At 39.1% G+C, this 13783-nt stretch overlaps 1 protein-coding gene across 3 annotated transcripts; it reads right to left on the bottom strand.

Moving 5' to 3' along the window:
* Positions 1 to 1650: 1650 nt before the first annotated feature.
* On the bottom strand, positions 1651 to 13113 carry LOC102080165 (uncharacterized). Of its 3 annotated transcripts, none has more exons than XM_025907611.1 (8): positions 13057 to 13113; positions 5151 to 5357; positions 4571 to 4858; positions 4161 to 4472; positions 3657 to 3725; positions 3330 to 3404; positions 3012 to 3067; positions 1651 to 2506 (listed from the first exon to the last, which is right to left on the bottom strand). In XM_025907611.1, exons 2-8 carry the CDS (start codon positions 5341 to 5343, stop codon positions 2213 to 2215), a joined length of 1287 nt encoding a protein of 428 aa, XP_025763396.1. In that variant the 5' UTR covers positions 5344 to 5357; positions 13057 to 13113; the 3' UTR covers positions 1651 to 2212. The 3 variants fall into 3 exon arrangements, with proteins under 3 accessions (XP_025763396.1, XP_025763395.1, XP_025763397.1); XM_025907610.1 differs by lacking the exon at positions 13057 to 13113 and adding an exon at positions 6151 to 6285; XM_025907612.1 differs by lacking the exon at positions 13057 to 13113 and adding an exon at positions 5523 to 5823.
* Between the last annotated feature and the right edge of the window lie 670 nt (positions 13114 to 13783).

Below are 13783 nucleotides of genomic sequence, written 5' to 3'. Positions count from 1 at the left end.
CTAATGAAATGATTTATGTAAATGCTAGTTTCATATAATCAGGGCCAGAGCAATACATAAACACATACGGAACATGCTTAAAGGCAACGTGCAAGTAAAAAGGGAATAGAAAAAATGTGTTAAAGGTAACATTAAGCTGTGGAGACCATCACCATGGTCTCCATCTTCTGCCATAAAGTTGAGAGGTTTAACACAGGAGTCTATTTGGAGAAAACCTGAATTAGTCATTAGAGGAGCTGCAGCTTTTGGTACTTGAGTGTTGGCTTAACTTCTCAGCCTTGGATGGTGAATTTTCACTGAGTGTGGTGTGTGCTGTGCTTTTTTGTGTAGATATTATGTAGTACAATTTTATGCTACACAGTGACATACTAACCCCATTTATTTTCCTTTGTGCTCCATTCCTCTTCAGACACATTAAAAAAAAGAAAGGTTCTATCATTGTATTTTAGTGATTTTGGCCACGAATCATCATTTCTATTTAGCATGAACCATGCAATAATTTCTGCATTTTATGTTTTTGATTTTGTGATTGTATTTGAAATAAAATGAGAAAGATCTTATTGTAAATAGAGCTGGGTGGTTGGCTTGCTAGCAAGGTGCTGATGATGAACAACAAGCTTAAAATAAAAATGTTTTGTTGAAAAAACGCAAAAGCTGACAGTTTGTATTTGAGGAGCTTCAGCAGAACACAAAACACCTGCTGTGGGCCGTGCTAATTATCAGAAATACTATTATATTATATTAAATATTTCACTTGTATTAATCTTCCTTGAGTATCATTTCAATGTGACATTAGCGAACAAAACATCTTTATTTCTTCTGTAAAGTTGAGTGTTTTAACACAGACGTCTTTGGGGACAAATCGCTATCTAGACAACGTCAGGTGGTCATTAGAGGAACTGCAGTTTTTGGTTCTTCATCACTGGCTTGAATTTATGCAGCGTAGAGAAAATGTGACTTGAAAGTTGCATGACATAGATAAATATGAGTAGTCATGCATTCAGATTTTATGAATGCACAGCGACATACTAACATAACACAGATTTTTCTTCATGATCCATTGCTCCTTTTACCCCAGTCAGTAAGAGTAAATAAAGATGTCAACTCAATAACAGTTTAATAACAGCTCAGCTGACTTGTTGTAGCACGATTTGTTTGAAGTGACTTGAAACAGTAACAACACCATCACATACAAACAGAGAGCCACAGCAGGAATGACCCTGTTGTGAATCTGTGGTTCAAAAGCAAAAAAACAAATGACATTCATCTTTAAAAATCTATTATGTAAAGCAGAGGTGTCAAAAAGAAATGTGAAGAAGCATACGCTCACTTAATCCCACCCTGTCCAACTAAAATCTATCTATCTATCTATATATTGTGAGATTATTATATTATCTTATGCCACATTATACCCCTAATTAAAGATTGTGAAATCATTATGTAGTTTTAGTATGCATTATTCTCCTGACGTAGAAGAAGGTGATAACTATTACATTTATTAAACTGATTTGTATTACATAAGACTGCTGATTTATTGTGAATGAATGATATTGTTTTATGATGCATTACTGCTGAGTTATAAGAAATACTGTTTTCAGAGAGTCGTGGCCTTATTTGTCTGATTAGAAAAGAACAGAACATACTGCACAGGAAGCCAAGGTCATACCTTAGGCTCACTGAGAGGAGAGAGAGAAAGAATGTGGATGTTTAGGTTTTATGACTTTGGAGGGGGGCTGAAGCTATAAGAATGTGAGAAACGCTCAGACACTTCGAGATCAGGCGGACACCCTCCCGCGCTCATTTCCCCTCCGGGTGGTTCATGCTCAAAAGTGTTGTATGGAATAAAGAGATTGTTGATTGAGCGTTTATACACCGAGTGTTGTCCTTCCTTCAGCCCAAAGATTAAAGAATTAAGGATTTAACACTATCTATCTATCTATCTATATACAGCAGTCAGTCAAAACCTCTCTCTCCTCGTGGTTATACGCGGTTTTTGCAGCTACATAGTTTTACAGTTTGTTTTACTAACTCTTCATTCTGAACCAAATTTTCAACATCCTAATACAAGTTACTGAACCCCTCAGTCTTATTTAATCTTATTTAATCATAACATCACATTAACACTAAACACATTTTCACTAAAACTAATTCTACAAGTCTGATGTATAATGCTGAAATCATCTAGAAGTTCCTGACAGAGCTGATCTTATTGTCATATTTGCTCTAGCTCATTGACTGCTGAGTAGAGATTCTCCTCTGCTGGTCTGGATGGTTGAGTGACGGTTGAGTTATCTGGACGTTTTCTGAAATCCACAGTAGAATATTCACAGGCAGACGTGCTGGGATTCACTTCCTCACCACCAGCTTCCTGAGAGTGGCTCTGAAAGTTGATGGTAGAGTAATGTAAGGAGGTAACATCTGTGTACCTGCCGGCAGTGACATAAATCGAGTCCACTGCATTTCCTGGCGTCTGGAGGCGCTCCTGGATTTCCTCATAGGCAGAGTCCTGCAATTGAATGCGATGACAAATTAAGTTAAAAAAAACGACACATAGCATCCTAAAAATTAACAATATACATGCAAATTATTCTCAGAACGGCTAATAAGATAAAAAGCCATCAGATAGATAGATAGATAGATAGATAGATAGAGAGAGAGAGAGGGAGAGAGAGAGAGAGAGAGAGAGAGAGAGAGAGAGAGAGAGAGAGAGAGAGATATTACGTAATTTAGCAAATTCAAACTGTAGTTTAAATATTTTCTGAAATTATTCTCAAAGAAGTTTGGTTTTGATGTGTTGAGTTGCTGTTATTAATTTAATTGTTATTTAGATGTATTAAAACATTTTTTTCTTAATTACAATAATGTGAAAAACATTTGAAGCTTTATAAGAGACGCCTGACTAGAACACTTTTGTAAGTCGACATCTGCGTGTGTGCAGCTCTGTTCAATTATCCATGATCACTGGGCCAGACTCTGTGCACCAGTTATATTAAAGACATTTTCACACTAACCTCTTTGACGTGCTGCAATGATGCACTAATTCCTTTGTTTTTTATACATGAAACTCCTGGCAGAAACAAGTAAGAAAAATTAAGAAACAAGCACAATCACATGTTGAGTATTTTCTAATAGTTTGGTTTTGTTCAGTATGATTTAAATAGAAATTTTCAAACTATTATTAACTTGAAATTTTAGCAGCAGACATTACTTTATAAATTTCATCCATCCTGCCATTTGTACAAATAGAGAAGTACATGGGTGTGTTTATGTGGCTAAAAATGGCCTGTATGTAGTTGTGTTTCATGATGTGCAATAATGCATGTTCTCACGTATGTAAATAAGAAAGAAACCGATCAGAAACACAGCCACGCCGATGATCACAGCAGTGGTAATCCCAAAGGTGACTGCAACACAAAACCAGAATAAACGTCTCAAACTGTCTTTGTTGAACAATTGAAAGAAAAAAGTATAAAAACAAAGTGAATGTTTTAATATGCGTGACCATCTTGAAACTTCCCCATTTCTTATGAGCAGCAGCAGTTTCAGGGTGTATCACACATCTCACAACGACTCGCAGCAGAGCCTTTGGTTCATGTTGCATATGAAAGAATTCATAAATTAAATGTAAAAAATGCACATCTCCAGCTCTGTCTCACCATGACTCTTAGCAGTTGTAGTGGTTGTTGTAGTTAAAGGGGTAGAGGATGAAGGTGGTGCTGGTTGTACTGAAAGCAAAAAATAAAAATAAAAATAATATCTCTTGAAGTTTGCAAATTAAAGTGTTTTTCTTGTGTTTATTGTTTTGATTTCTTCTTGTGTTGTGATCTCTGGTGGGATGGTTTTGTTAATAAATTGACATTCTTGCTTAAATGTCACAGCTTTTTAAAATTCATCTTGATAATTTTTTAAAACATTGTGCTTTGCTGCTGAGAGAAAAAACATTTATTATTATTAGTTTCCTGTCATAAAGCTCAAACAGCTTCCTGTCATGTAAAACTTTTGTATGTTACTATGTTTGTGTAAGTATGCAGTGTAAGGGTTCATACAGTTTATTTCGAATAGTTATTATGAATAATGTATAATAAAAAAAACATATGTCTGTCCTGTGCTTACTGACCATGGGTCAGATGACAGCCACAGAATAAAACAGCACGTCTCACCTGTCAGAAACAGTCTGTTGAAGAACTTGTTGCTGCGTTGTTGTTGTTTTGTTTCTGCTCCACACCAGTACGTCCCGCTGTCTGCTGCTGTTACTTCTCTCACTGTTATCGTGATGTTTTTCTCTTTTGTGTTATCAGTCATGAAAAACCTGTTGTTCACACCAGGCTGCCTGGTGTTTACGAGAGCTTGACATATGGATGGATCTTCTCCCTTACAGATGAACTTTGTTGTTGAGGAGACAGTCTGGTTGTATTTACACCAGTAAGTGAAGTTCTGTCCAACAACTGGGCTTCTTTTGACATTTTTAATCTCTAAAGAAAGAATGAAAGCATTTGCCAGCAGACAGTATTTTAATTGTGCCATTTCCTAAAATTTAGACCTCAGGGGCTGAACATGTGAATTTACTCACCTTCAACTTTCAATTTTACTTTTGTGAGTGCGACATGATGATTGTTCTCAGTGAACTTTACTCCACACCAGTAGACACCCTTGTCCTCAATGGACACGTCACTGATGGAGACACTGTATGTGTTTGTGAGAAAGGATCTTCTGTCTGATAAAATGTTGTTACAGACAGAAGAGTTCTCTTTGCAGAAAAACCACAACTCAGATTTATTTTCAGGATGATTGCATCTGATGGTGGTTTTAGCTTTTTTGTATGCAGTTTGATTGAATTGCTTTGGACAGCCATTTTCCTCTGCAAAGAAACAAACAACAAAGAAAAACTTAAACAATTCTTACAAAATGGTTGTAGGAAATGAGAAAGTAAGTAAATAAAAGATCGTTTTTTGGGTTTTTTTTTTTTTTAAATTGTGCATTAATAATAAGTGTAATTTCTTGAATTGGCAGATAAAAAGTAACAATTTTTACTATAGGAAGCTTTTTTGTTTGTCTTTTTTATTGTTGATTCTTTTAAAAATATTGTTTTACACAGTAAAAACAAACAAACAACAAATAAAAACTCTTGAATTTGAAAGTGAGTCTCTTACCAAGTTTAAATTTCAGTTCTTTTTTGTCATCATTCCTTTTGGGGTCCTTGTTCTCAACTTGTTTGAGGATTACTCTGAGAGTCTTTTTTCCAGTTTTTGAGCCACAATCAGCTACACAGACCATTTGACATTTTCCAGGTGTTTTTTGACAGTTGCAGGTGAATTCAGTCCATTCTGATGTGAATCTCTTCATTTCTGACTCACAATCTAAAGACAAACACTCACATCATGTCAGTCATTGTAAAATAATCACAGGGGTCGATGCAATCATCTTAAAGACACTTTTTTATATAAATGTAACAAAAAAATTCTGTACTCTGTTGCAATTCTATGAAAACAACAAAATATAAATACTATAAGTTTTACACTTACACTACTACTAAAGCTCATACTATAAGTTTCTTCTATTTCTGGTCATATGAGATGTGTGAGTTCTGGGCCGTTCTCTGTTAAGCGAGTTGATCACACCCAGAGTATCTTTCTTTATTTACAATCATTTACCCTACGTTGGCAATCAAGACACGCAGTGACACAAAGCTGTTTAACAGCTTAAAGTAACAAATTGGCTACTTTGGTTTGTTACTATAATTTAGAAGAATTGAAAAAGAGCTTCTAAATTATAGTAATAAACTTTAGTGCATTTAAATCCAGAAGAGAAAGCTTCTGTGTGAATTAAAATATTTATCAATATCAAAACTCAATCATTACGAAACTGGAGAATCTGATTGATTATACTCAAGTATTTCATCAGTTTTTGCTGCAGTCTCGTGGTGTTTAAAGCTCTGAGAGTAAAGACTAAAAATAAAAACAGAATTGAAGCAGAAGAGGTTTAGTCTGCAGGCAAATTCCACAGAAGGAGTCGTAGGATCGTATATTAATGTTAACTGTTGGACGCTATGACGCAAAAGGGATTAAAAATACATAACATAACATAACATAACATAATATAATTTACAACATAGCTATTATTATTGCATCATATCTGTTCTGATCTCCTCACCTGATATCAGTAGGAGGATGAGCATTAGCAGTAACTTCATCGTGTTGGTTTTGGTTTGAAGGCTTATTTATCTGCAGTTAGTTTGTCTCTCCGGTCTGTTGGTCAAAATTTAGTCTTCTGACTTTCTGTCTGTACTTCCCCTTTGCACTTTCTAAGCATACACTCTTCCTCTTATAGATTACATGCATTTTTTTTTACTGCTCCACCCCTCAGAGTGGTGGTGTTCATTTGTTCTTCTGTGTTATGATTGCTTAAGCTCCAGCTGGCTGCTGACCATTTGTTAGAAACCGAATGGGGCGACTGAAAAATGGGACCAGTCGAGAGTGCCAGAGTTGGCCTGTTCTGCTTTGTGTGCACACCTGCATCTAGAGGAGCTAGATTTGTTACTTTTGTACATATTGTAAGTATTGCAATTATATTTGTTTAAGAAAATAGAATTTGTAGCTACTTTTATGATTAGACATAAACTTAGATTAGATTAGATTAAAACTTTGTTTTTGCACAGATCAAGAAGGTAGTAATGTGTCGGTGTCAAAGTGAATGGGCATATAATCACTGGGATTTTCTGCTTCTAAATTCAGATAAAACTGAGGTTATTGTACTCGGCCCTGGAAATTTTAGAAATATGGTATCTAACCAGATTCTTACTCTGGATGGCATTACCTTGGCCTCCAGTAACACTGTGAGGAACCTTGGAGTCATTTTTGACCAGGACATGTCCTTCAACGCACATATTAAACAAATATGTAAGACTGCTTTCTTCCATTTGCGCAACATCTCTAAAGTTAGAAATATCCTGTCTCAGAGTGATGCTGAAAAACTAGTTCATGCCTTCATTACTTCCAGGCTGGACTACTGTAATTCTTTATTATCAGGATGTCCTAAAAACTCCCTGAAAAGTCTTCAGCTAATCCAAAATGCTGCAGCAAGAGTCCTGACAGGGACTAGAAAGAGAGAGCATATTTCTCCTGTTTTGGCTTCCCTTCATTGGCTTCCTGTTAAATCCAGAATTGAATTCAAAATCCTGCTCCTCACATACAAGGTCTTAAATAATCAGGCCCCATCTTATCTTAATGACCTTGTAGTACCATATCACCCTATTAGAGCACTTCGCTCTCGCACTGCAGGCTTACTTGTTGTTCCTAGAGTATTTAAAAGTAGAATGGGAGGCAGAGCCTTCAGTTTTCAGGCCCCTCTTCTGTGGAACCAGCTTCCAGTTTGGATTCAGGAGACAGACACTATCTCTACTTTCAAGATTAGGCTTAAAACTTTCCTTTTTGCTAAAGCATATAGTTAGGGCTGGACCAGGTGACCCTGAATCCTCCCTTAGTTATGCTGCAATAGACATAGGCTGCCGGGGATTCCCATGATGCATTGAGTTTTTCCTTTCCAGTCACCTTTCTCACTCACTATGTGTTAATAGACCTCTCTGCATTGAATCATATCTGTTATTAATCTCTGTCTCTCTTCCACAGCATGTCTTTATCCTGTTTTCCTTCTCTCACCCCAACCGGTTGCAGCAGATGGCCCCGCCCCTCCCTGAGCCTGGTTCTGCTGGAGGTTTCTTCCTGTTAAAAGGGAGTTTTTCCTTCCCACTGTCGCCAAAGTGCTTGCTCATAGGGGGTCATATGATTGTTGGGTTTTTCTCTGTATTTATTATTGTACGATCTACTGTGCAATATAAAGCGCCTTGAGGCGACTGTTGTTGTGATTTGTGGTCCTGGCAGACTAATTGTTAAGATATTCATTGTATGTACTCATGTTGTACAGTGTGTTTAACAGTATTATGGTTACTGTGGTTTAACAGAGAGACAGTATTTTAGTTGTCACCACAAGGAGGCACTGTTTCATTGTAAGGGCACGTATGCTGCGTCATCACGTCCCTAAGAAGGAGAAGTGTACCTCCAACAAAAAATGGCATCCAAGAGGAAAGTTTTGCCGCGTGTTCGCGAGGAATAAAGTTCCCTAAATGTTAAGGACATCTTTGCCTCCGTCATCATTTTCCTTCGAGTTGATCGCTGTCGACGCTGCAATACTCAACAGGTTATGGGCCCAGGGCCGACTCGAAGAGGAGTTTTTCTTTTCTTATGAAGATCTGGAGCCGCAACGGATAGCGGGCTAACGGCTAAATAGCAACATGGATCAACGAGGAGCAAGCAGGCTGCCTCGACTCATGTTTGACGGAGATGAGACCAAATATGAACTTTGGGAAACTAAGGTGCTAGGATATTTGCACTTGTTGGGATTAAAAGACACTGTTCTGAAGGAACCGAACAGTGAGGCTGAAGTAGCGGCAGACGGTAAGAAGAACGCTGACGCTTACGCCGAGTTAATCCAACTTTTGGACGATAAAAGCCTCTCACTGATTATGAGAGATGCCCCTGATAATGGGAGAAGAGCATTAGAAATATTGAGGGACTACTACGCTGGAAAGGGAAAGCCCCGAATCATCAACCTGTACACCACGCTGACATCGCTTCAGAAAAAGAGGGAAGAGACTGTCACAGACTATGTCATCAGAGCAGAGGCCACCATTACAGCACTGCGCAATGCGGGTGAGACTTTAGGTGATGGATTACTGATTGCTATGGTTTTAAAAGGACTACCTGAAAGCTTTAAACCATTTGCAATACACGTTACCCACGCTAAAGACGATATGACATTTGCTGAGTTCAAAACAAAGCTACGGAGTTTCGAAGACACTGAAAAGTCAAGCGCATCGGAGTGTAGCGACAACATAATGAAAACAGGAGTAAGAACCGGGCGTGAGCACACGAGATCCAGCGCACAATGTAGATACAAGAGCGATGTGGACATTGTGTGTTTCAAGTGTGGACTAAAAGGCCACCGAGCAAAAGTGTGCAGACGGAAGACGTGGTGCAGTCATTGCAAAAGCAACACACACAGTGATACCACATGTAGACATAAAGACAAACAAGATGGCGCGCGGAAGGTCGCAGATGAGAGCGGCAACGGATCCAAAGCAGAAACGCCGGATTATGCCTTCAGGATTAAGGGCGCAGACATCAAAGTCCAGCAGTCAGCATACAACATTGAGGAGAAAGGCCTGTTGGTCGACACTGGGGCTACCTCACACATCATTAACGACATCGCCAAGTTCAAGAGCTTCGACGACGCGTTCAGACCGGAGTCACACAGCGTGGAACTGGCAGACGGTACCCAGTGCAGAGGCATCGCCCAACAGAGGGGGGACGCAGAGGTGTTCCTGATTGACAATACAGGCCAGCGACGGAAAGCAACGCTGAAAGATGCGCTGTTTATTCCAACATATCCCCAGAACATATTCTCCGTAAAGTCAGCCACTTCATTAGGAGCAACAGTCACCTTTAAACAAGGGCAGGACATGTTGACCCACAAAGACGGTACTAACTTTAACATTCATGTGTATGGCAAGTTGTACTATTTGCAGACTGAAGTTGAGGGTAATGATAAGTGTAACACCTGTCATGACATACAGGCATGGCATGAGATATTAGGTCATTGCAACTATGAAGATGTAGTAAGATTGCAAAGTGTGGTTAACGGTATGCAGATTAAGGGGAGAACTGATAGACCTGACCAGGAATGTGAAGTGTGTATCCAGGGAAAGTTTGCACAAACCCGAAACAGAGTCCCTGATACAAGAGCAAAGGCTCCTTTACAAATGGTACACACAGATTTAGCAGGTCCGATAGCCACTGAATCTATTGATGGGTACAAATACGTACAGTCATTCACTGATGATTATTCAAACTCAGTATTTGTATATTTCCTGAAGACGAAAACTGATACAGTGCAGGCAACAGAGAAATTCCTAGCGGATGTTGCACCATATGGCAATGTAAAATGCATTAGATCAGACAATGGGACAGAGTTCACATGCAGAGATTTTCAAACCCTGTTAAGAAAAAATGGCATTAAGCATGAGACATCAGCCCCGTACTCACCCCATCAGAACGGTACAGCCGAGAGGGGGTGGCGTACTCTTTTCGAGATGGGCAAGTGCATGCTAATTGAGAGTCAGCTACCGAAATGCCTATGGAACTATGCCATTCAAACTGCTGCTGTAACACGGAACAGGTGCTTTAATAAGCGAACAGGGAAAACACCCTACCAAATGCTGACAGGTAAAAAGCCAGACTTGTCAAAGATGCAGAAATTTGGGTCTGTGTGCTATGCATACAAACAGGATAAGGGAAAACTTGATTCAAAATGTGACCAAGGTTTCTTTGTAGGTTATGATAAGAACAGTCCCGCCTACTTAGTTTACCACCCCGAAACTGAGAAAGTTCAGAAACATAGACTTGTTAAGTTTGTGAGCAAAGTAAATATAGAAAGACAAACACAGACAGATGAGGGAGAACTAAATGATGACTGTAGCAGAGTAGGACAGCCTATGGCTAACAGACCTTCAGAGAAAGGTGACAAGGACAATGAGGAGGATCCAGAACCTATTGTGACGGACAAAAGTCCACAAAGTGGTATATCTGATAAGCGTGAACAAAAAGGGTCAAGTGTGGCAAGTGACGGATCTGTCAACAAAAGGTATCCTATTAGGGAGAGAAGAAAACCGGGACATTTAAACGACTTTGTAGCTGCCAACAGTGGCAGCGATGAGATCCACACTACCATAGACTACTGCTACAGGGCAGTGTGTGGTGTCCCAAACACATTTAAGGAAGCCATAGAATCAACTAACTCAAAGAACTGGATCAAAGCCATGGATGAAGAAATTCACTCGTTACGGGAAAATGATACTTTCACCCTAACCACTTTGCCAAAAGGAAAGAAAACTGTGGGGGGGAAGTGGGTTTATTCCGTTAAGAGTGACAATGAGGGAAACGACAAATACAAGGCAAGGTTTGTAGCCAAGGGTTACAGCCAACAGTTGGGGATAGATTATGAAGAGACATTCTCACCAACAGCCAACTTAACCAGCATAAGAGTTTTATTACAGAAAGCAGCACAGGAGAACCTGTTACTCCATCAAATGGATGTGAAGACAGCGTATTTACACGCTCCCATTGATTATGAAATCTACATTGATCAGCCAGAGGGTTATGAAGAGGGAGAAGGGCTAGTCTGTAGATTACAAAAATCCTTGTATGGGTTAAAACAATCTGGTCGTAACTGGAATAAAATCTTGCATGAATACCTAACAGCGAACAGTTTCAGGCAAAACCCAGCAGACCACTGTGTTTATACCAAAGAGACAAAACATGGCAAGGTGATTATGATCATCTGGGTGGACGACCTGATAATTGCTGCTGCCAATGAAAAGGTAATGAAGGTTGTGAAAGAAATGCTTTCAGTCAGATTTAAGATGAAAGACTTGGGCAGACTTAAGCATTTTCTGGGTATTGATTTCACTCAGTCTGATGGATGTGTAACAATGTCACAAGAAACATATGTCAACAAGATACTGATGAGGTTTAACATGCAGAACTGTAAACCCAGAGAAACTCCCTGTGATCAAAAGTTGTGTTACACAGAAGGTGCTACTTTGATGAGAGATGTGAGGATGTATAGAGAGGCTGTGGGCAGTCTTATATACCTCGCATCAGGTACCCGTCCTGACCTGAGTTTTGTGGTAAGCAAGCTATCACAACATTTCCATGAGCCTACAGAAGAACAGTGGGGAACTGTGAAACATGTGTTGACATATCTCAAAGGGTCCAAAGACAAGAAGTTGTGTTTTAGGAAAAACACAGATGAGAATTTGGGTCTAGTGGCCTACAGTGATGCCGACTGGGCAGGTGACACTGCCGACAGACGCAGCACTACTGGTACTGTATACATCTATGTAAGAACAGTTCTTTAGTTTCATGGAAGACCAAGAAACAGTCCACTGTGGCGCTCTCTACCTGTGAAGCAGAGTATATGGCTCTGGCTTCCACAATGCAAGAGTGTATATATTTAGAACAGCTTTTGAAAGGTATAGATGACTACAAATACACTCAAACAATAGTGTACGAGGACAACCAGGGAACAATTGCCCTGGCTAAAAACCCTGTGAGCCGACAGAGATGCAAACATGTGGACATTAAATATCATTTTGTAAGGTCCATTGTAAATGAAGGGAAAATGTGTCTGTTATATTGCACTACTGAAGAAATGGTTGCAGATGTCATGACCAAACCTGTTTCTAAGCTAAAACTTGCTAAGTTTGCTGAGGTTATGTTTGGTGCTTAAAAAAGAGAGAAAAAAGAGGGGAGAAAAAGGAAGTGTGGTAGAGTGTACAACTGTTTATTGTACAACTTTTCTTAGATTCCAGCAACCTGAGTACAAGAGGGGGTGTTAAGATATTCATTGTATGTACTCATGTTGTACAGTGTGTTTAACAGTATTATGGTTACTGTGGTTTAACAGAGAGACAGTATTTTAGTTGTCACCACAAGGAGGCACTGTTTCATTGTAAGGGCACGTATGCTGCGTCATCACGTCCCTAAGAAGGAGAAGTGTACCTCCAACAAAAAATGGCATCCAAGAGGAAAGTTTTGCCGCGTGTTCGCGAGGAATAAAGTTCCCTAAATGTTAAGGACATCTTTGCCTCCGTCATCATTTTCCTTCGAGTTGATCGCTGTCGACGCTGCAATACTCAACACTAATGCTTAAAATAAAACTTCCTTCTACTGTCCCCACTTCCTGAACACAATACAAACAAGCTTTGTAACTTAAGAGGTAATGTATTATTATTTTCCTTGAACATAATTAATAATGTCTGTAGTTTCACTAAATCTTCTAATTTCAGCGATTTCAATTTTATAAACAGTTTATTTGTTTGATCTCTCTATTTAACATTATGAACCATTCATACCGCTTTCTTCTGTCATTACGACCCGGCTCAAAGGCCGCAACATAAAAAAAAGAGACGAATAGCAGAGTGTTAGTGAGAAGAGGTTTTATCTTAAAATGGAATACCAGGTTGGCTTAAATAGCTGGTGCCACCAAGGCAAAGACAAGTGAGCTTTCCCTGGGAAGCTTGCCTCAGGTATGCTTTTATCCACACCTGCCTAGGTGTGGCCAATTAGCACCAGCTGAACACACTGAGATGATTAGGGCTGCAGAGAGACATAACACTGTAACAAGTATAAAGGTTTTATATTACTCACATATGTATTCCCCCACACTTCAAGACAATAATTGAGATAGGGGGAAATTAGTGAGAAATATAAAATATGCATTGCCTTAAAATCTAGTATCTCTGACATTACCCGAAATATAAATATTTTTAACCATCTTTTTTCTAACATGTTCAATATGACATTTCCATCTTAATTCATCATCCAATATTACCACCCCCCCAAAATGAAGTTCAGTAACTCTGGTGACAGCATGATTACTGAATGGGTTTCAGCTGCCCTGCACAGATCTTAAATGTAAACTGAATCAGTGGTAACAGCAGGAAGCTACGAGTTTTTCTAATTACTGTGGAACATGGCAACAGCAGTGCTGGTGACAATAAGCAGGCATGTGAACTAGATGATGATGATGATGATGATGATGATACACCCTCAAACTGTATTCCTGTTTTTTCTTTTTAAAGCAACTTCACATTTAGGCTACATTAGAAAGTAGGATGTGACATTAAACCCAGCACAATACACAGGAGCAGAGAAAAAGGAAAACACAA

This window comes from Oreochromis niloticus, linkage group LG5 (genome assembly GCF_001858045.2).
Source record: "Oreochromis niloticus isolate F11D_XX linkage group LG5, O_niloticus_UMD_NMBU, whole genome shotgun sequence".
NCBI classification, from domain to species: Eukaryota; Metazoa; Chordata; class Actinopteri; order Cichliformes; family Cichlidae; genus Oreochromis; species Oreochromis niloticus.
Note: the sequence above shows the minus strand (reverse complement) of the source record. Positions and strands in the feature narration are given on the sequence as shown.

What these genes read in the sequence shown, in the direction of transcription:
- LOC102080165 (XM_025907610.1), bottom strand. Translation starts at nt 6,190, where the DNA reads ATGAAGTTACTGCTAATGCTCATCCTCCTACTGATATCAG. An exon ending in CAACAGACTGTTTCTGACAG is followed by an intron (nt 3,726 to 4,160) that starts GTGAGACGTGCT and finishes TTTTGCTTTCAG; the next exon opens with TACAACCAGCACCACCTTCA. An exon ending in CATTGCAGCACGTCAAAGAG is followed by an intron (nt 2,507 to 3,011) that starts GTTAGTGTGAAA and finishes ATTCAATTGCAG; the next exon opens with GACTCTGCCTATGAGGAAAT.